Source organism: Dermacentor variabilis, chromosome 8 (assembly GCF_050947875.1).
Source record: "Dermacentor variabilis isolate Ectoservices chromosome 8, ASM5094787v1, whole genome shotgun sequence".
Lineage (NCBI taxonomy): Eukaryota > Metazoa > Arthropoda > Arachnida > Ixodida > Ixodidae > Dermacentor > Dermacentor variabilis.
The window spans coordinates 69554418-69575340 of NC_134575.1; the positions used below are offsets into that span (position 1 = coordinate 69554418).

General features: G+C 42.0%; 1 protein-coding gene across 2 annotated transcripts in view; it reads right to left on the reverse strand.

The window, feature by feature from the left end:
- Positions 1 to 20923, reverse strand: part of LOC142590316 (japanin-like-RA1) — an 88902-nt gene that overhangs the window by 30954 nt on the left and 37025 nt on the right. For both annotated transcript variants that reach the window (XM_075702345.1, XM_075702346.1), the window contains exons 3-5: positions 13222 to 13362; positions 6800 to 6822; positions 4376 to 4437 (exon numbers count right to left, since the gene is read on the reverse strand). In XM_075702345.1, coding sequence (XP_075558460.1) covers positions 4376 to 4437; positions 6800 to 6822; positions 13222 to 13362 — 226 coding nt within the window. The remainder of the gene's footprint in view (positions 1 to 4375; positions 4438 to 6799; positions 6823 to 13221; positions 13363 to 20923) is intronic.

Below are 20923 nucleotides of genomic sequence, written 5' to 3' on the forward strand. Positions count from 1 at the left end.
TAGTACAAAGTTCGATATTAATGTTACTTAAAATATACGTAATTATCAGGTGGTCATTACAATGGAGAAAGGACACTAACTACGCTTTAGATTCACTGAGCGTTGTCTTCCATGAGTTAGTAAAGGAAAAATGAGACGTCCACCGAATAGTAGCTAATTGCTACAGAGGAAACCCATACTGGTTCCTTGAATGAAAAGCATCGCAGTTAAAGAAAAATTCGTCGTGGTGCCGGACTCGAAGGCGGGACCAGCATCTTTCCGCAGCAGCCGCTCTACCGTTCGAGCTAACCAGGCGGCTAGCAGAGGGCAGGGCGAAGTTGAATTTATCAACGGCTTAAAGCAAGGGCTAGAGTTAGACGTACTAGTTCTGCGGAAACCCGCAAGGTGGAAAGAAGTAACGAATAAAGGAAAAAGGAAACATCCACTGAACCATAGCTAATTACAGCAAAGGAAAACCATACCGGTTCTTCGAAAGAAAAACACCAACGAGGGCTTGCACCAATTGCTAATTGTGTTAAGATCGAATTGAAGGATTTTACGATCAGTATTTCTATTATTTACAACATTCTGGGGTCCGCAAATCGGTCCTTGCAGGAAGGACAGTCACGTGTACAAGGCAAATAAGGAACAGGGCGAGCAATACAAAAATACGCAAATATACAAATATAAATACTATACACTAAATAGGAATAAATGTGCCTAACAAAGAGAATATGCGCAACACACTCCATTAGGAGGGTTCTTATACATCGGTGGTTGGGAGTTCTCCTCAGACACTGTTCAGTGGAACAAAGAAAATTTGGGTGCATTTTGCATGGCGAAGTGAAGGGTTAATGCATAAGGGTTTTCGTTACGAGTACGCCTTGTGAACAAAGCGGTCGCGTATGCCGAGGGGTCTAAAGGCAATTGACGATTGCTAAGTTGCTCTAGGAAATTTATTCCAAGCACCTGCCTCCGTGGTTTGAGTAGCGGAATGCCGTTTGCTACATTAGCTGCGTGAGAGAACTGTTGCGGTTAAACTTATACAACGAACAACCTTTATCTGATTTCTCCCCATGATTATAATGTTATGTTCAGTGTGGGCATTATATGTAATACACGCGTATGTCTGATGAAAGACAAACAATTTAATTTAATGCTAGCAGGTGAGTTTCTCCATTTCTGTTCTTAAGAAGCAAAGTTTACGGAAGGTAGAACAAATATCGCTAACATGTAAGTTCCAGAAAAGGTTAATAAAAATGTTACGGGTAGGTATTTATAAGTTTCAACTTCCTTTAACAGTGAAGCGCCCGGTTTGTATACATATTTTAAAATAATTTTCTTGCGAGTATAACGAAGGCAGACTGTTTTGTCTTTGTTGAAGGTTGTGCTCAACCTATCACACCATTCTTGTACATTGTGTAAGCTTAGATCAAGTTCGGTCTCGACAATTACTGAAGACATTTTCCGAAATAAGAGGCAGACGTCCGCAAGCAATGTGATTTATTTACCTAGTGTAACAACGGCGACAATGTTATATAGGCAGAGTATAAACAGCAATCGCTCTAGGACGCTACCTTGGGTACACCGAATATTGCAGGAAGATAGCTGGAGTTGTTACCTTCAATTGAGACAAACTGTACGCGATCCGAAAGATAAGCTGATATCGAAGAAACTATAATGTTAGGAAGATTATTTTCTCAATTTTTTTCAATCAGCTTATAGTTAACTGCTCTGTCGTATTTCTTACTACAATCAATAAAAATAGCCGCAGTTTGTACCTTTCCTATGTAAAGCTTTCATGAATGTGGGATTTACATTGAACAGTTGTGTCGTAGCTGAATAGCATTTCCTAAAGTCATGCTGGCAATCTGCGAATAAAGAAATTTTTTCTACAACTTTGGTAGTATGGTTGGCGATAATATTCTCGATTAGTTTGCAGCATGACGAAGTGCAGCATGACGATAATTTGCTACCCGCTTGAGTCTTAAGTTGGCGCTTGGGTCAACACGCTACACGCAGAAACTGCAAAGGAAAAAGATATCGCGCTTGCCATAGCACAAACACGAGGGGGCATAATCATCAGTGATTCCTAGGTGGCCATACGAAACTTCACCAACGGTCGAATCTGTCCAGAGGCACTACGACTCCTAAAATTAAATAATTAAATAACTAAATAACCACGACAAAAGTGTCGATCTCCTCTGGACATCCGCTCCCACACTTCCAGAGGGTAGCAATGAGGCGGCGCACCGCATGGCTCGAGACCTTACGGGCCGAGCCTCGGTTAGCCGCACCTCATCGATTGCCGTTGAGTGGGAGTGGGAAGATCCAATGACCAGCTTCCACGAAATTACACAACACCATAGATTGCAGAGATGCACATTCCCGCCACCGTAACAAAAATTAAGCAAAAATCAGTCTGTCGAATGGCGGCAGTTACAGACCAGATCCTATCCGAGTCCAGCTATCACGCACCTAATACACCCAGATTTATACACGACTGACAACTGTAGACATTATAAATATAGAGCCACCCTGGAGCATATCCTATGGGAGTGTGCGGCTATAATACAGGGTAACAGCGATGTCGCCTGAAACAGCGACAGCTTCCGTGCGCGCTGGGAGCCGGCGTTGCTCAGCTCGGACCTGCAGCACTGATGCTGAGCCGTCCAGCTAGCCAAGGAAGCCGCCAAAGGCCAACAACCCTAGGCCGAAAGCTAGGCGGTGTCCAGGACCACCCCACGAAATCACACGACACTCAATAAACTTATTTAAATGAATGAACTATAGCTGTTCTAGAGTTGTTCGGCACTTGAGCAGATAAGAAAGGAATTCTAAATAGTATAAAAATAAATCCACCAGAAACCTCGGATAATGCTTAAGAAATACATTTTGGAGTTCATCTGCCCAAAACAATTTCTCTGTCTTCAAGTTTAAGAGCATTGACACATTACAATTTTATGAAATGAAGCTCACTTTGGTATGGTTCAAGTACAGTACGTTCACACAAGTTACCCAAGTTTGACCCGGAAAAAAGAAACACTATTAAAGTGCTGAAAGTGGTCAAGGATTTCATTCCAGTCTTCGATACTAGCTCCGCAACATTATTTCATTTACAGGCCCCTTATTATCACTTAAGTACCCCCCAAAATTTTCCGGCGTGTTACTTTATGAAACCAGGAAATACCATTTTAAAGTAGTCATACTTCGAACTATGAACCACTGGTTCCAATTTACTTTTTTATTGCGCTAAGTTGTAGCGGAGCACGTGCCTTCTTGTTTCTTTTTAGTTGGTGCTTTAGTTGCAAAATGTTACTCGTCATCCACGGCGTTTGTTTGCTGACTTTGTTATGTTAGACACGAAATCACTAGATAGCGCAGCGCCTCCAGAAATAGTTGCGAGGGAACAACCCCGCTGCCGCATGACGGCAACTGAGCTACATCTTTTAAGGATATATCTAATACATGCATCTATTTTTAGAGTATTGTAGTTACGTAATATTTCACGTGTTATACAAGTGGTATAACCACTTCCATCTCTAAGGCGTTTGGCGGGGATTGTGGCGGAGAATGAGATAAATAAATAAATAAATGAATGAAAAAATAAATAAATAAATAAATAAATAAATAAGTAAATAGGCGCGTTTCTCAGTGTCGCACGCACCGGTGCGCCATGCATATCGGCCGCCATGTGCACATTTAACAGCAGTGGCTCTACATGGCGCCGAGTCTTCTTAAGGACATGAAAAAGAGGAGCCGCGCTGTAATGCACGCCTTATAAATACCTCGTTTCAGCGGTGGCAATACGTTGTGCCGCTTTTTTTATTTATTGTTCATGCATTATTATTGCCAGACATCATGAGACGGGTTCTGGAGCAATTTTCTTCTATATCCACTTAAAGTAATTGTCGTCACTGCACCCCAATATTTCCCCCATGAAGTCACCAGATTTTCAGCCCCATTTACGCTAAAGTAAAACTAATCAGAAAATAAATCCAGTAGAGCTAACTTTTCAGTTATTTGACGCAGTATTACTTAAATAAATGACTGCGGGGACTGAGTGCCGAAAACACCACAAATAGGAATATGACAGCATATTTCCAAACAACGATGTAACACAGAATAACGTCTTTATTCATTCTTTGTTACGTTCTTGCTTGGAAGTGCGCTGCCACATTTCGCCATGACTAATTTTACCTAAATTTCACATTATTCCTTCGGCTCAACTTAACAACATAGCATCCAAATCATCTAACACATTTTCTCGCAGAAACCCTACACGTTCTTTGAAAATAATAATTACCGGAACATATAAAATGCAACACTATTCTAAGACACATCGACATGAACTTGGGACATTTGAGGTCAAATGTAATGAAGTAATCAAACTTACCTGTTTTCCTCACTTCAACATCAATAGAATTATTTGGCCATTTCACATATGCAAATACAGCCCTGAAAAGAAACGAAATAAGTATTTCCACTGTATAATATCGATACACGTATGAAATACTTGCATGAACACGTGAACCATGACGACAATTCATTTGTTTACGTTACTGAGCAGCAGGGCCAGGATATTCAAAATGGCATTCCTAACCGTAATGACAACATAAGGTGACAGTGACGAAACATGCATTCTTTATTACTCAGAAAACCATGTGACACAATATCTACAGCACTTTCGTTCATGCAGGCAAATAATGTTGAAAGTCAAGCAATAAATAATTCCGAAGGTTACTAAGTATAATTAACGCAATGGGTGTACGCGTGCCCTAAAAGACAAGCAACCCTTGAATCATGATGACAGCGACGAGCACACTCGTCAGCCATTGAATGGAAACTCATCTCTACCCTGTGACATTTATACATGCATTACCAAATATTCCGAAGTCATCGCTTCAGGTCACGCGCTTTTGCTTTCGAGAATGAAGAACAGTGTTCCCATCCCGCGCAGCGCATTTTCGTTACATAGAAACCTTTCGCTATGGAAACAGTGACACCATATAATGATTTTCAGATTCAGGAGGCGCACACTGGCGCGAGCGATTACTTGACAACCCTCACAATGTTTTGTATAGCTGTACGTGGCAAAAAAGTAAAGCAATGCACGCGTAACAGTACGATAAATGTGTAGAAAGAACTTCAAGCTTAAGCATCGACCAGAAAGTTCTTAATTTCTACATTAGAAAAATAGCAGCAACAAAGAAAATCAGTGCCACTCCGCTCTGTAAAGAAGAATGACCAGCGAAGCGGTGTATGTGGGCCACTTAAGTATTGTACTACCTTCAGAATGGGTCCAAGTATGGGGAGTACTTAACGCCTGCTTCACCTCCACTGCTGGTCGGCCTGGCATCGCATTATCTTTGTGATCGGCCCGCGTATGGGGAGTACTTAATGGTTACTTCACCTCTGCCACTGGTCAGCCCGGTATTGCACTATTTTTTGGGATCGGCCCATGTATGACTTATTTTTGATCTACGCGCAACACAATCCGCCAGATGCTAGTCATAGACGGCTTCGCTGTAAATCTACGAGAGAAAAGTCCCCTTGTACGTTCTATTGATCAACAAATAGCTAACTTACAAGCTAGTGTGCAGGAATTGAAGATAAACCTTAAAAGACAGACATCGAAAACAAACGTGACCATATAATGGTGCGGAAAATAGCTTCAGAGAAAGAAAGTATTCCGTGTAATTCAAAGCAAAATGAGGTAGTGGGTGTAACGATGCAATCGGGAATTTAATTGAAGAGTGGCGGAAAGGGTCGTGGGAAAATAAGCATGAGAAAAGCCACACCGTCACAAGAGGAAATACACACAACATGAGAGTATCAATGTGCGAAATAGAAAGTGGAGATCTTTGTGAATGGTAAGAACCAAAATACAAGCAATAGCTGTGTTTCTTGAGCTTCTGCCTAAACGATCTACATGCTGTAAAGCGTCAAGCGGATGCATTTCAGTACTATTGTCTGACTGACGCGGAAGAAGGAAGTTCGGCGCATGTGGTTGGAGTATGACACTTGACCACACGCGTAATATTTTTTTTGTTTTGTAAATAGGCTTTCTTGAAGGCTATGAAAATTATATTTACCTAACTTGCCACTCGAGTGACCCATTACTGAGTGTTTATTGAACTGTTTATGCTAGCTAAGTGTGTCTCAATAATGTTGTCGAAAAGCACATTGGTTAGGCCCAACGCCATGGTGAAGGACGGTGGTAGTGTGTGTTCCTCGCTGAAATCCGCTTAAATCCGTAGTCTTGTGTAGCTGTGAGATAAGATCACTGAGTGTCTCTTGTTCCTTTGGGCGATGTAGTCGCGCCGGCTCAGGATCAATACCCCAATAGTAACTCATATACCATATCGGATCTATTACATTGCAAAGTTTAATGCAAAAACATAGGCACGCATAAACAATAACAGGTAAACATCATTTCAACGAAATCTTTATGCGTTCCTTTGGTTTCATTGCATGCCATCTTAACATTCCCTTGACTAAATATTGGCCCTCCTGTGTGCACATTTTCTTCTTGCATATGGTATACAGAAAAGCAATTTAGCTGAGCAACTGAACGAAACCACTGCGTTAGTGGTACAAACTACCGGATCTTAGGCAACCTTAACATGGCAAAGCAATGGAGTCATGGTGCTGCTTTGCTTTCAATGCCCTTTTCTAAAGTTCAAGACAAACACATCAACACTGGCAGAAATTAAAAGATGCACAAAATTTTCATGGTGATATAACACAATCGTAAGCTGTCTCTTATGAAATTCAACGCTCATTCCTGAAGTATAAATGAAAAACGCAAAATACATACATTCGTTGCCAACGTCCACCACCCTAGAAAAGATCATGTATATTATTATATTGAGAATACACGAATGGTAACCTACTAAAGACAGCACATGGAAATAGGAGAAACGTGTTGCTTTTCAACTAAGTGTACCGAACACACCTAAAATAAGCATATTTAACGAAAGAGAATTTTGGTGAGCTGTTTAATTATGGCAAGAAGTCACCCATGGCTTTTTTTGACAAGCTTTAAAGACCAGTTCCCTTATATGCGATCTATAGGTGCACAGTTAATTTGCTTGACGTCATAAGTGTGGCACCGCTTTAACCAGATATATTGCGTCAGTCTGTCTCCTCGCTACATGTTTTCAAAAAAGCCAGCCGCTTGACAAACCTCTTCTTCCTCGTCCTATGTTCCTGCTCTAAACCAGCAAATGACGCTTGCTGGCTGCCAGCTTGTGCTGGCCGAAGACATTTAGTTAGAAACTTCGTAATGAATAGCAGTGTTGCGGAATGGGCACCACCATTCTATTCCAATTCCATTCCAGAGAATTAGAACTTGCCGCGATCCAATTCCTTGCAGTTCCTCGTAATAAAAAAACAAGGCCCATAAGTACTCCGGGAGTGGCCGTGCAGTTCAATTTCATTCTTGTAATTACTCAACGTAGGAAAGCCATCTAGGTAGTTTTAGCGAGTTATCGGTGAACTCACCATAACGCTTTTGTCATCAGACGCGTTAAGAATCGCACAAGAAAGAAAAACACGTTAACATTGTTGAGAGATAGTAGCTTGGTGACATATCTCTTGCAGCACAACCACTACTACTACAAAGAATGAAAGTGTCCAACTCAAGAGATAAGATAGAATTCGCGGAACTGTCAAAACTGATCAATAATGCGAAAATAAGTGATACTATAAATTATATCATGAGAAAGGCTGAAGAAGCCGTAAAAATGGACGCAGCCTGAAATCAGTGTGAAGGAAATTTGGCATAAGAAAAATCGAGATGTATGCACTGAAAGATAAGAAGGGTATATATCATCAGCAATCTCAAAGGTATAATAAAAGCAGCGGAAGATTTCTATACGGACCTGTACAACACCCAGAGGACTCAGGAGTACTCTATTCGAAGCAATAATGAACTGTATACAGAAACTCCTCCTATAACTAGAGAAGTGGTCAGAAGGGCCTTGCAAGGCATGAAACGGGGAAAAGCGGCAGGATAGGATGTAATAACAGTCTATTTAATCAGATATGGAAGAGACATAATGCTAGGAAAACTGGCGGCTCTCTATACGAAGTGTCTATCGACTGCAAGGGTCCCAGAAAACTGCAAGAATGCAAACATTATACTAATCTACAAAAAGGGCCACGGTAAAGAGCTGAAAAATTATAGGCCCATTAGCTTACTCCCAGTATTATGTAAAATATTTAACATAATTGGACTTTCGGCAACCAAGGGAACAGGCTGGCTTCAGGAAAGGATACTCTACAATGTCACATCCATGTCGTTATTCAGGTTATCGAGAAATCCGCAGAATAGCATAAGCCTTTCTATATTGCTTTCATAGAATACGAAAAAAGCATTTGATTCAGTAAAGATACCAGCCATCATAGAGGCATTGCGTAATGCAGGAGTACAGACCGCTTACGTAAATACCGTGTAAAATGTCCACAGAGATTCCACAACCACCTTAATTCTACACAAGAAAAGTAGGAAGATACCTATAAAGAAAGGGGTCTGACAAGGAGAGACAATCTCTCCAATGCTATTCACTGCGTGCTTGGAAGATGTATACAGGAAATTAAACTGGGAAGCTTTAGGAGTAAGGATCGATGGCGAATACCTCAGCAACCTTCGGTTTGCCGATTATATTGTTCTACTCACCAACACTGCGGACGAGCTACAACAAATTATTGAGGACCCTTACAGGGAGAGTGTAAGAGTGGGGCTGAAGATTAATATGCTGAAGACAAACATAATGATAAATAACCGAGCAAGGGAACAAGAGTTAAAAATCGCAAGTCAGCCTCTAGAGTCTGTGAAGGGTACGTTTACCTAGGTGAACCAATTAGAGGGAATCCTGACCATGAGAAAGAGATTCATAGAAGCATAAAATTGGTGAAATCGCATACGACAGACATTGGGAGCTCCTGACTTGTAGCTTACCGTTATCATTGAAAAGAAAAGTATACAATCAGTGCATCTTACTGGTGCTGACATATGGTGCAGAGACTTGGAGACTGACGAAGAAGCTTGAGAACAAGTTAAGGGCCGCGCAAAGAGCGATGGAACGAAAAATGCTAGGCATACATTTAAGGGATAGAAAGATAGCTCTTTGGATCAGAGAGCAAACGGGTATAGACAACGGGTATAGTTTACCGGTCTTCGTTTTCTTCACGCGTAACAATATTCTAATAGACATCAAGAGAAAAAAATGGCGCTGGGCAGGTCATAACATGGGCAGGTCAGATTTGATAACCGTTGGACCATTAGGGTGACAGAATGGGTACCAAGTGAAGGGAAACGCAGTAGAGGATGGCAGAAGACTAGGTAGCGCTATGCAATTTGGAAGATTGTGGGTGCTATTTGGAATCGGTTGGCGAGGACATATATAGGCTGATTATTATTATTATTATTATTATTATTATTATTATTATTATTATTATTATTATTATTATTATTATTATTATTATTATTATTATTATTATTATTATTATTATTATTAGATGCAGCGAAAGCGTTTGACACCCTAAATCGTCAAATCTTGTTAAGTGAACTGCATTTTTTGGGATTTCGTGGGCCTTTTTACAAAGTTCTCGAAAATTACTTGAGCAACAGATTTCAGGTGGTGTCTACCGATGATAAGGGCGTATTTAGTTCTAAGCTGTCGGTAAAAGCTGGAGTTCCTCAGGGGTCCATTTTACCGCCATTGTTGTTTAATATTTTGACGTAGTAGTTCTGCGGAAACCCGCAAGGTGGAAAGAAGCAATGAATAAAGGGAAAATGAGACATCCACCCGTTTCCTTTGTAGCAATTGCTACGAACGGGTGGATGTCTCATTTTCCCTTGATTCATTGTTGTTTAATATTTTCGTTAAAGACTTCCCTTTGGCAATTTCGAAATGTTCAGTATTCTAGTATGCTGACGACACTGTATTATTAGCGAAACACCTTTCTTATAAAACGTCCACTGAAATGTTGCAAAATGATGTTTACAACGCAATGCTTCGGTTCTCTAATAATGGAATTGTTGTAAATGCCCAAAAAACAAAACTTGTTTGTTTTCGCTCCCCACTTAAGACTACTGTTATTAACATGCCTCTCTACTTGCATGAGTCAGACTGTGTTCATTGTAAAGGTGCGCCTATTTCATACGTGGATTGTGTGAAATATCTCGGAATCTATTTCGATCGTAATTTATCTTTGCAATATCACTTATCACTTATTTGTTCTAAGGTGAGGTCAGTAGCGTGGCTGTTGTTTAATATCAAAAGTATTGCACCAGTGTCTGTAAAAAAAGATTATAGCACATGCACTAGGTTACAGTGTGTTGAGGCGCGGCATTACAGTTTTTGGCTTTTGTTCTGATCGTTGGGGATGCCAGGGTAGACGGGATTATAAAAAAAAAACATTCTTAAAAATGTTGCATACAATTCCCCAATAGTAACATCTGCAAATATCTTCCATGAACTTGGCCTACCGACCTTCCATTCATTACTTATAGAAACAGTTGTCGTTAAACATTTCTGGAATTCCGCTTTCAAACAAAAAAGTGCAGCCACAAGGGAGCTTAGAAAACATGTCCGTTATGTAGTTCCGCGTTCAGCCACAAGTTATGGCGCTGCCAGACGCTGTGCTTATGTGCCTGACATATTTAACAAATTGCCAGAAGAAACTTTTAACGCGACATCAAAAAGGCACGCTCAAACGCTTCTTAAAGCAGCTACAGTAAGATTAACCTCTTGTATATTTTTTTTTTGCATTGCAATGTTTACCTCTTCAACTTTTGTTATATGTAGATAACCAAACTTTATCTTGTTCTTTTCCATTTTTGCCATTCGTTATATTTTTTATGTTTTTTCTTCACGGTCTCATCAATTTATGTATATATTTTTGCCTTGTCTATCATATTCATTGGCACGGTCCTACAAGCCAACTAAGGCTTAGACAGGCCTGCTTGTGTTGTTTTTGTATATTGTGTGGCAATGAACATTATTATTATTATTATTATTATTATTATTATTATTATTATTATTATTATTATTATTATTATTATTATTATTATTATTATTATTATTATTATTTCCATAGAGACAGGTGTCCGCCTATCTATAGTATTTGCATGGCCTGCATGTTTTAGCGGCCTCGGATGCTTTAATATTGATTAAGCTTAAATGTGTTAAGGCTTAACTGACGACATAGCGTATTTTGCTGAGGTGTACTCGTGATCTTTAAATGCTACGATAAAGGCCGCAAGCAGTGCAACGTGCCACACGAAGCTTTATTATCGCTTTATTCATCAAAATTTTGCAAAAAAGTGTCAACATAAATGATAACTTCACCGTTTAGTTTTAAAAAGACGGAGTGTAAGTGAGCGCTGCTTTAACGGATACTTCTAAAAAACAAAGTGGGATAAAACAATTGGCTTCTACCTAAATATGTGTTGCGCTTCACAAACATGACCTGCTTGAAAGGGGTGCTTGACAGCCGATTTCGCTTCGCTGTAATTAGCAGGCATGCCGTAGAAAATACGCATTTCACATCAGCTGACGTCGCATTCACAGTCAGAACTGCCCTTTCTAGGTGGGAAAACAAGGGAAAGCGGCCAGCACTCACTTTCCAATAGATGAGAGCCTTAAGCGTGCCTGGGCAAGTTCCCTTTCTAAGGTAAAGAGCAATTTCTCCTGCAATCGATCCAGGCTTATTGTGTTGGTGGGCATGTTTATTTTGCCTGGTGTTTTTAAACATAAATTGGCTTGGTCCTGTTTCAGAGTCTGCATTTGTGACGGTGCTGACGCTATATCCTGCCCTGACAAGAGCAATCCGCTCCCAAACACAGCAGAACACATCTTCTCGGCTGTTGCAGCTGAACACCAAGAAGACTTAAACCGTGGGTCTAGGAGGGGCCCTATTCCTATTCTGTTCCTATTATGTTCATATTCCACAAAGCTCATCGTGAAAAAGCCTTACGCCGCGTACCTCAAATATATAATAATTGCGTGTATAGAGGAACACGCGGTTTCATATAGGTTTGTGAATACAGGGCAATAGGGCTCACGGGATAATTCAACAGGACTATTGAGTGAATGAACTGCATGAAGTGCTGCGCTTATTGCAATGGCGTGCATGAAACCGCCCTCAATCGAGTCCTTTTTAGGGATGCATCAAACGGCGTGTGTAGATGGGTTTCCAACTCATGATGTAGGACGATGCGAAAGAAGCTGGCCGAATGCTCACGACCCGTACCTCTCTGTGGCCTGAAACACAGGAATACACCATCTATAACTCCGTCAAAGGCGTAGTCAGCGGAAAAGGTGCAACTGGCTTCAAAATTTCCCCTGTATGTTACATTGTCGATGCGTACGTCTTTGTTGGACATGTTTGAGACACATACGTCTGGCACGCAGGACAACTATAATTTTCATCCTGTGAGCAATACCCCGATGACGAATTCGGTAACAAAATTTGCCTGCTTACAGAGTCATATAAGGTTAAACTTGGTGAGCAATGAAAAGATAGAGAATATTAGAGAATGACATCTTAGTTGAAGTCAGGACAAAGAAGTGGGGGGGGGCATGGGCAGGACATGTAATGAGGAGGCAAGATAGCCGATGATCATTAAGGGTTACGGACTGCATTCCAAGGAAAGGGAAGCGTAGCAGCGGGCGGCAGAACGTTAGGTGGGCGGAGGAGATTAGGAAGTTTGTAGGGACGACATGGCCACAATTACTACATGACCGTGGTTGTTGGAGAAGTATGGGAGAGGTATTTGCCTCACAGTGGGCGTAACCAGGCTGATGATGACGACGATGAAAAGATATTAAATCGCACGCCCGTTTGTTTGAAATGAAAAGGCCCTGCGACGAGGTGCGTGACATTAGAACCTCCTTGCACAATCAGTACGTGAGAGGATACAAAATGGTACAAGTAGATCCTGCTACTTATTACTTATCACTTTTTCGCACTGCTATACTTTGGAATAAAAGTGAAAGCTGTGACCCAAAATATAATTTCGGACAAAATTCTTTGTATGACAACGAATATTTTTCTTGGATGTAAAATTTATGACGATATAAAAGTCTTAGTATGCAACATATTGAAAGAGGAATGCAAGCGCAGTTCTATCACATAATAGCGCTGAAACCACTAGTAATAGGGACTGGAAAGGTGCAATGCAACGATGAAAGAATTTACGTAGTAATAAATATAACAGGCATTGCTCACCCATATATAGTTGAAGTCCAGCGTTCGTTTCACCCATCCGTCTTCCAGGCCTCGGTAGCTTGAACTTACGCAGTTTATTGTCTCACTCGTCAGGTTAGAAGAGTATCCCACAAGGTAAACGTCCTCTTTGGCAATGGCAGGCTGCAAAAAGAGATGATTTTTTTATTGAGTCATAGAATTGTAAACCACAGAAATTTGACACGGTAAAGATGTGAGTAAAGAACTGTTTAATGCAATTTGCGCCCTAAAAATAGTTATTGAGCGAGTTTGTGTACGTTATCGGAAACACGTGGTGTTGGCGGTTTCCCCAAAGTCTAGCTAAAGTTTGCGGTAATCTGTCTGTATAGCAGGTACTTAGAAGCGGTAGTAGAATCAAACCCTCTTCATGTGAAGACGGAATGCAGGCTGAGGGATTCAAAGAAGACGGAAGTTGAAAGGAAGAGAGAAACTTGAACTGATGACGAATAGTCAATCTAGAATGCCGCGTTAGGCTAAAATTTCGACAAGATGATAGTTCTTCGTAAGCGAAGAAACTGCTTCCCTTAGCAGCGTTTTGATGCACGTGTTCATCCCTCTTCCCTATCAGAGGGGAAGGAGAATGGGTAGTGGTGAGGTGCGCGTAGCTAGTGTCAAAGAGAGAGAAAGAGAGGGATGGGGGTACACCGACAGCAAATGACACAAGGAGAGACGAACGAAAGTTTGTATTTATTAGAGAAAAGGAGAGCGACTGGGGTGCTAGTTTTGGATTCAATACAGCAGTAGAGATAAGAAACGGAATGGGGACATAATTTAGGACCGTAGGCAGCTGCGGCTAATCTAGTGTGTCGCGTTTTTCAAGAGAAGAGGAACTATTCAACTAATCTATCTGGAATAATGAACAGGCGGAAAGCGGGGAAGACAAACCGAGTAGCAACCTTGTTTTGGTCAGAGTCTCTTATTAGCTTGAATAGTAAAAGGTATTGGGGGACTCTCGTTTGGCTAAGAGCGCAAATCAAAACTCAAAAGCATGCATACGAGAGCCTTAATAGAAACTACTGAATGTATGTAAGAACGTATAGGGCAGGCACACTCAAGTCGTGATTGGCAGCTTAGTGTCGTCCATAACGGTATTAGTATGCTATCGATGCATTCTACAAGTAGTACCCTATTAGAATGAAAGAAATGCATTCGAGATTTTGAAACCAATACTCTGAAGCTAAAGAGCGCCTTAATCCTCTAAATGGCAACATGCTAAAAACTTAGTCTAAAATATTTTCATTGCTTTATTTTTTTCTTCCTGATGCACGACTACATGTTAAAAGAAATATATCACCAGAAATTAAAGATAACATGTGACCCTGATGGTAATAACGACGCTTTTATTCTTAGATATTGTGCTTGGAGTAGTCGATCATCATCATCATCATCATCATCAGCCTGGTTACGCCCTCTGCAGGGCAAATGCCTCTCCCATACTTCTCCAACAACCCCGGTCATGTACTAATTGTGGCCATGCCGTCCCTGCAAACTTCTTAATCTCATCGGCCCACCTAACTTTCTGCCGCCCCCTGCTACGCTTCCCTTCCCTTGGGATCCAGTCCGTAACACTTAATGACCATCGGTTATCTTCCCTCCTCATTACATGTCCTGCCCATGCCCATTTCTTTTTCTTGATTTCAACTAAGATATCATTAACTCGCGTTTGTTCCCTCACCCAATCTGCTCTTTTCTTATCCCTTAACGTTACACCTATCATTCTTCTTTCCATAGCTCGTTGTGTCGTCCTCAATTTGAGTAGAACCCTTTTCGTAAGCCTCCAGGTTTCTGCCCCGTAGGTGAGTACGGGTAAGACACAGCTATTATATACTTTTCTCTTGAGGGATAACGGCAACCTGCTGTTCATGATTTGGGAATGCCTGCCAAACGCACTCCAGCCCATTCTTATTCTTCTAATTATTTCCGTCTCATGATCCGGATCCGCCGTCACTACCTGCCCTAAGTAGATGTATTCCCTTACGACTTCCAGTGCCTCGCTGCCTATTGTAAATTGCTGTTCTCTCCCGAGACTGTTAAGCATTACTTTAGTTTTCTGCAGATTAATTTTTAGACCCACTCTGCTGCTTTGCCTCTCCAGGTCAGTGAGCATGCATTGCAATTGGTCCCCTGAGTTACTAAGCAAGGCAATATCATCAGCGAATCGCAAGTTACTAAGGTATTCTCCATTAACTTTTATCCCCAATTCTTCCCAATCCAGGTCTCTGAATACCTCCTGTAAACACGCTGTGAATAGCATTGGAGATATCGTATCTCCCTGCCTGACGCCTTTCTGTATTGGGATTTTGTTGCTTGCTTTATGGAGGACTACGGTGGCTGTGGAGCCGCTATAGATATCTTCCAGTATTTTTACATATGGCTCATCTACACCCTGATTCCGTAATGCCTCCATGACTGCTGAGGTTTCGACTGAATCAAATGCTTTCTCGTAATCAATGAAAGCTATATATAAGGGTTGGTTATATTCTGCACATTTCTCTATCACTTGATTGATAGTGTGAATATGGTCTATTGTTGAGTAGCCTTTACGGAATCCTGCCTGGTCCTTTGGTTGACAGAAGTCTAAGGTGTTCCTGATTCTATTTGCAATTACCTTAGTAAATACTTTGTAGGCAACGGACAGTAAGCTGATCGGTCTATAATTTTTCAAGTCTTTGGCGTCCCCTTTCTTATGGATTAGGATTATGTTAGCGTTCTTCCAAGATTCCGGTACGCTCTAGGTCATGAGGCATTGCGTATACAGGGTGGCCAGTTTCTCTAGAACAATCTGTCCACCATCCTTCAACAAATCTGCTGTTACCTGATCCTCCCCAGCTGCCTTCCCCCTTTGCATATCTCCTAAGGCTTTCTTTACTTCTTCCGGCGTTACCTTCGGGATTTCGAATTCCTCTAGACTGTTTTCTCTTCCATTATCGTCGTGGGTGCCACTGGTACTGTATAAGTCTCTATAGAACTCCTCAGCCACTTGAACTATCTCATCCATATTAGTAATGATATTGCCGGCTTTGTCTCTTAACGCATACATCTGATTCTTGCCAATTCCTAGTTTCTTCTTCACTGTTTTTAGGCTTCCTCCGCTCCTGAGAGCATGTTCAATTCTATCCATATTATACTTCCTTATGTCAGCTGTCTTACGCTTGTTGATTAACTTCGAAAGTTCTGCCAGTTCTATTCTAGCTGTAGGGTTAGATGCTTTCATACATTGGCGTTTCTTGATCAGATCTTTCGTCTCCTGCGATAGTTTGCTGGTATCCTGCCTAACGGAGTTACCACCGACTTCCATTGCACACTCCTTAATGATGCCCACAAGATTGTCGTTCATTGCTTGAACACTAAGGCCCTCTTCCTGAGTTAAAGCTGAATACCTGTTCTGTAGCTTGATCTGTAATTCCTCTATTTTCCCTCTTACCGCTAACTCATTGATCGGCTTCTTATGTACCAGTTTCTTCCGTTCCCTCCTCAGGTCTAGGCTAATTCGAGTTCTTACCATCCTGTGGTCACTGCAGCGCAGGATGGTAAGTCGATATTTGGCTGTAATTTTTCAGAAGTCTTTATCTACCTTGCCGCTGTTTAAGTTTGGAAAGTGTAAAAAATTCTTCCTTTCTACAAATCTAGCAACAAGCAGTTACCACTAAACTATCGTTCTATTTCATTAACGTCTCAATCACGTAAACTTACAGAAGATATAAGCTTTAAGCAACTTATGGAGTTTTTCTAATATAATATCCCATTTAGTGATGTCTAGCATGATTTTAGTCGCAGGTTTAGTACAATAACTCAGGTCGCAAAATTCTTGCATTGCATTTCGCATGCTAGCGACACTAGAAATTGAATACATGCCATTCTCTTAGATTTTCCAAGGCATTCGACGCTCTTATGCCCTAAAAACTTCTCCATAAGCTTCGCGCTTCACCTAATATCTCTTCTTTAGTTCACTGGATCGCTAGCTTTTTACGTAATCGTTCCCATTGTGTTTCGCTAAATTCCTCAAACTCGTCTGTAGTAAATTTGACGTCCGGAGTACCCCATAGTTCAGTGCAGGGGCCACTTTTGTCCTTAATGTATATAAATGATTTGCCGAATTATGTGTCTGTGAAAGTCCCCCTTTGTGCTGAAAGCTGTGTGCTGTATAACGTAATTAACACGAATGTTGACCACCTTTCACTTAACGTAGATTTTGCACAATTTTGCAGGTGGTGCGACAAATGGCAAATGAATGTAAACTTTCTAAAAACCGTCACTTTATTTTTTAGTAAACGCACTTCTGTTTCCGTGTTTACCTATTCGTTTAATGGCTCTTCCCTTGAACGGGTGTCTGAACACAAGTACCTTAGCCTCATCTTCATCTACATGTATGTATGTATGTATGTATGTATGTATGTATGTATGTATGTATGTATGTATGTATGTATGTATGTATGTATGTATGTATGTATGTATGTATGTATGTATGTATGTATGTATGTATGTATGTATGTATGTAAGTTAACATATTTATTTAGCAGCAACGACACGGCGAAGGACCTCAACCAAAGCCAACGCTGACGATGCGTCCACACGCACGATAAAGATGAAGGCTACACGTAGGATGCCGATAACCTACTGATAAGGAAGGAGTGCATAATATGTGTCCACACTAATTTACTCTGCACGAGAGCAGCCTAAAATGACGGGGAACGCCACGTGAAGCGCTTCATGCGAGAACGGTGCCAACTTCGGCAGAGCGCCAACGGCGGTCCGTTGACACAACGACAGAAGTCACACATGGCCGCCTGGATCGGCGTGCGCGGCGCTCCAATCCAGGCGGCAGTGAGTAACACCTGAATTAACGGGATAAGTCTTTTGAAGGACCGCATATAGGCCAACAAAACGACACTGTAACTTCTCACACTAACCAAGATTGTGAGCTGCTGTCCAGGGGTGCTGTGCAGGATGCGCGAAGTTTCCAGTTCACATGAGTTTTGCCCGAGTTGGCTCGACGGCAGTCAGTGAACGGAGATAGCGCGGAACGTGCCAAAACAGCAGAAGAAAAAAAAAAGAATGTCGAGAAAAGGCCGTATATGACAACATCATTGCATCCTACGCGGCACACTGCTTCCGCGTTTCAAGCACAGAAGGCCGCTCACCGGAGGGCGCCAAAGACGCGTATTGTTATCAATGTATTATCGTATCATAGCAATACCGTGATTGTCCGGCTCTCTATCCGCACAGTTGCCGTTAGCCCCTTTCCATGCTTTTCTCGGGCGCGTCAACGGCATGCCTCTTCTATCAGGCATTATCTTTCTATCCTCCGTCGAATGCGAACAGGGCACATGCGTCGCATTCTTGCACCTACACTTTCCATTCCATTCCTTTATTTCAGTATTCATCTTTAGATGTACAAATGCTAGGACAGGAGCAAAAAGCCGCTATTTTAAGAGGCTTGACAAAGGCCCCTGCCTCTAGAGTATTTAGCAGCAGGCAGTTTGTGAACTCTTTTCACGCAACAATACACCGATACATAAAATACATCTTGAAAAACATTTCTAAGGGCATGGTAATATGCGTTTTTGAGAACATGCACTATAGCCAACATTTTATTACCAGCAATACACGCCATCTCCTAACAAAATATTAAGGATTTATGTCACGTTGTGAAACACTACATTTTTCCAGGCACATACCAATATCTAAGAGCCCTTTCACAAACACGACAAATAAAAAATAATTCCATACATAAAATACAAGAAAGAAAAAGAAATGCGAATGCAACATGCACTAATCCCATGCAGTTGCACGGCTAATGAAATATTCCTTCAGAATTCGACGTGAAAGAGTCTTTAGATCTGTGTATTTTTTTCAAGACTGTTCAGTGATACCCATATTCGGCACGGTTGTCTGTCTCTTGCATGATTAGTTCGTGAAAAAGGCACGGCCCAAGTTTCTCGCTCCCGAATGTCGTATTTGAGGTGAAGAGGTTTGCTTAGAATATAAAGGTCAGTAAATCCCATGTGGCCTCATTTTACGCTGTCTTTATATTTCATAGCAAAATTAATCTGATAATAGTAACGAAACCGGAGAACATGAAACTCAGAAAAGAATGTACTTGTATGACTACCGTAAGAAATACAAGCAACATGGCGCAATGCTTTTTTTTGTAAAAGAGATATTGTCTTAATATCTTTTGCGACGTTGTCCCTCATACGAGACTACAATAATTTGCACGAGAAATAAATATGGTGTTATGCAGCAATAGCCGTAGTTTTAACGGAAGAACATCTCGAAGCCTACGAAGCGCACCACACACCTTGGCCAAACTTGTTGCCACGCGTTCTACGTGTTTGTCCCACCTTAAATTCTGGTTAAAAATCTCTCCCAGTGTTTTCACGTCCGCGGTGATGTCAATTCGTCCTGATCGATAGAATATTGTGACACGCTGACGAAGATGTCAGCTTGGTCGGAAGAAGACGACGCTCTGGACTTCGCGCGCTGTCGACCATCTTGTCAGCTGCTACGATTATTGTAAATATCCTGTAAATATACGTGTGACTGTTTCTAACCCCGTAACATTTTTGGTGGAGGTAGCGGGATCCTTATTAAGACGGATCCTTATGGAGACTGGCTTCAACTATATGAGCGGTTGAGCTCCAGCAACCACTGGGATCAGACCATCATGCTCGCTAATTTGATACTTAACCTCGCGGGCACGGCACGCGTCTGATTTCAGACCCACGAGGAGGAACTTACCAGCAGGGACATTTGGAAACAGATCCTCAAGGATTGTTTGGCAAGCCTGTTGGACGTCAGCGCGCTGCCCAAACAGGCCTCGCTTCGCGTTCCCAGACGTGCACTGAATCCTATATCACGTATATCCAGGACGTGCTGCCTCTGTGCCACAAAGTGAATCCGAAGCTGTCCGAACCTGATAAAGTGGCATGTGTTATTAAGGGCATAGCAGATGATGCCTTCCACCTCCTTGAGTTCAAGAATTATTCCACTGTGCAAGCCATTATTACCGAATGCCGGCGGTTTGAAGAACCCAAGAGTCGCCGCATTGCCCAGCCAGTTCCCCGCCTTCCCAACACGGCTGCTACATCCACCTGCGAAAACCTCCGCAGTCCACCCGCGCCCAATTGCTCTGATGACATCTTACATATCATACGACGTGGAATAGAAGCTGCAGCTCCTGTAACAACCCCAACCCATGGCCCCGACAATTGCCAAGAGACCGTGTCACTAATAGAGTCCGTCATGTGCCAAGAATTTGCCAACGTTGGCTTCACCAACGGCTACTCAATTCATCGACCTGACTACACTCTATCCAGCACTGTCGTACGCACCGGCAGCCTGAATGCCCCAACGTGGTATCGCAATCCGGCCGAATGGGGCACTGCAGACAACAAGCCTTTATGCTTCACTAGTGGACGTATTCGCCATATTTCACGTCGCTGCTGGTCTTCATGGATTTTGACCCCCTCATCCTACCTCCCATCCCACGGTCCTCATGCTCCTCATCGGTTCCCCCTCCAAACACAACCAGTACATTGTAGCGACACTTATCTGCCTACCCACTCTAGCCGCTCTCCTTCGCCCCGTCGCCGCATCTCCCGATCGCCTCCATCTCGGGGATCACCGCCCCCTAGCTCCTTCCAGCGCTCCCTTAGGGAAAACTAACAGGTGCAGCACCTGG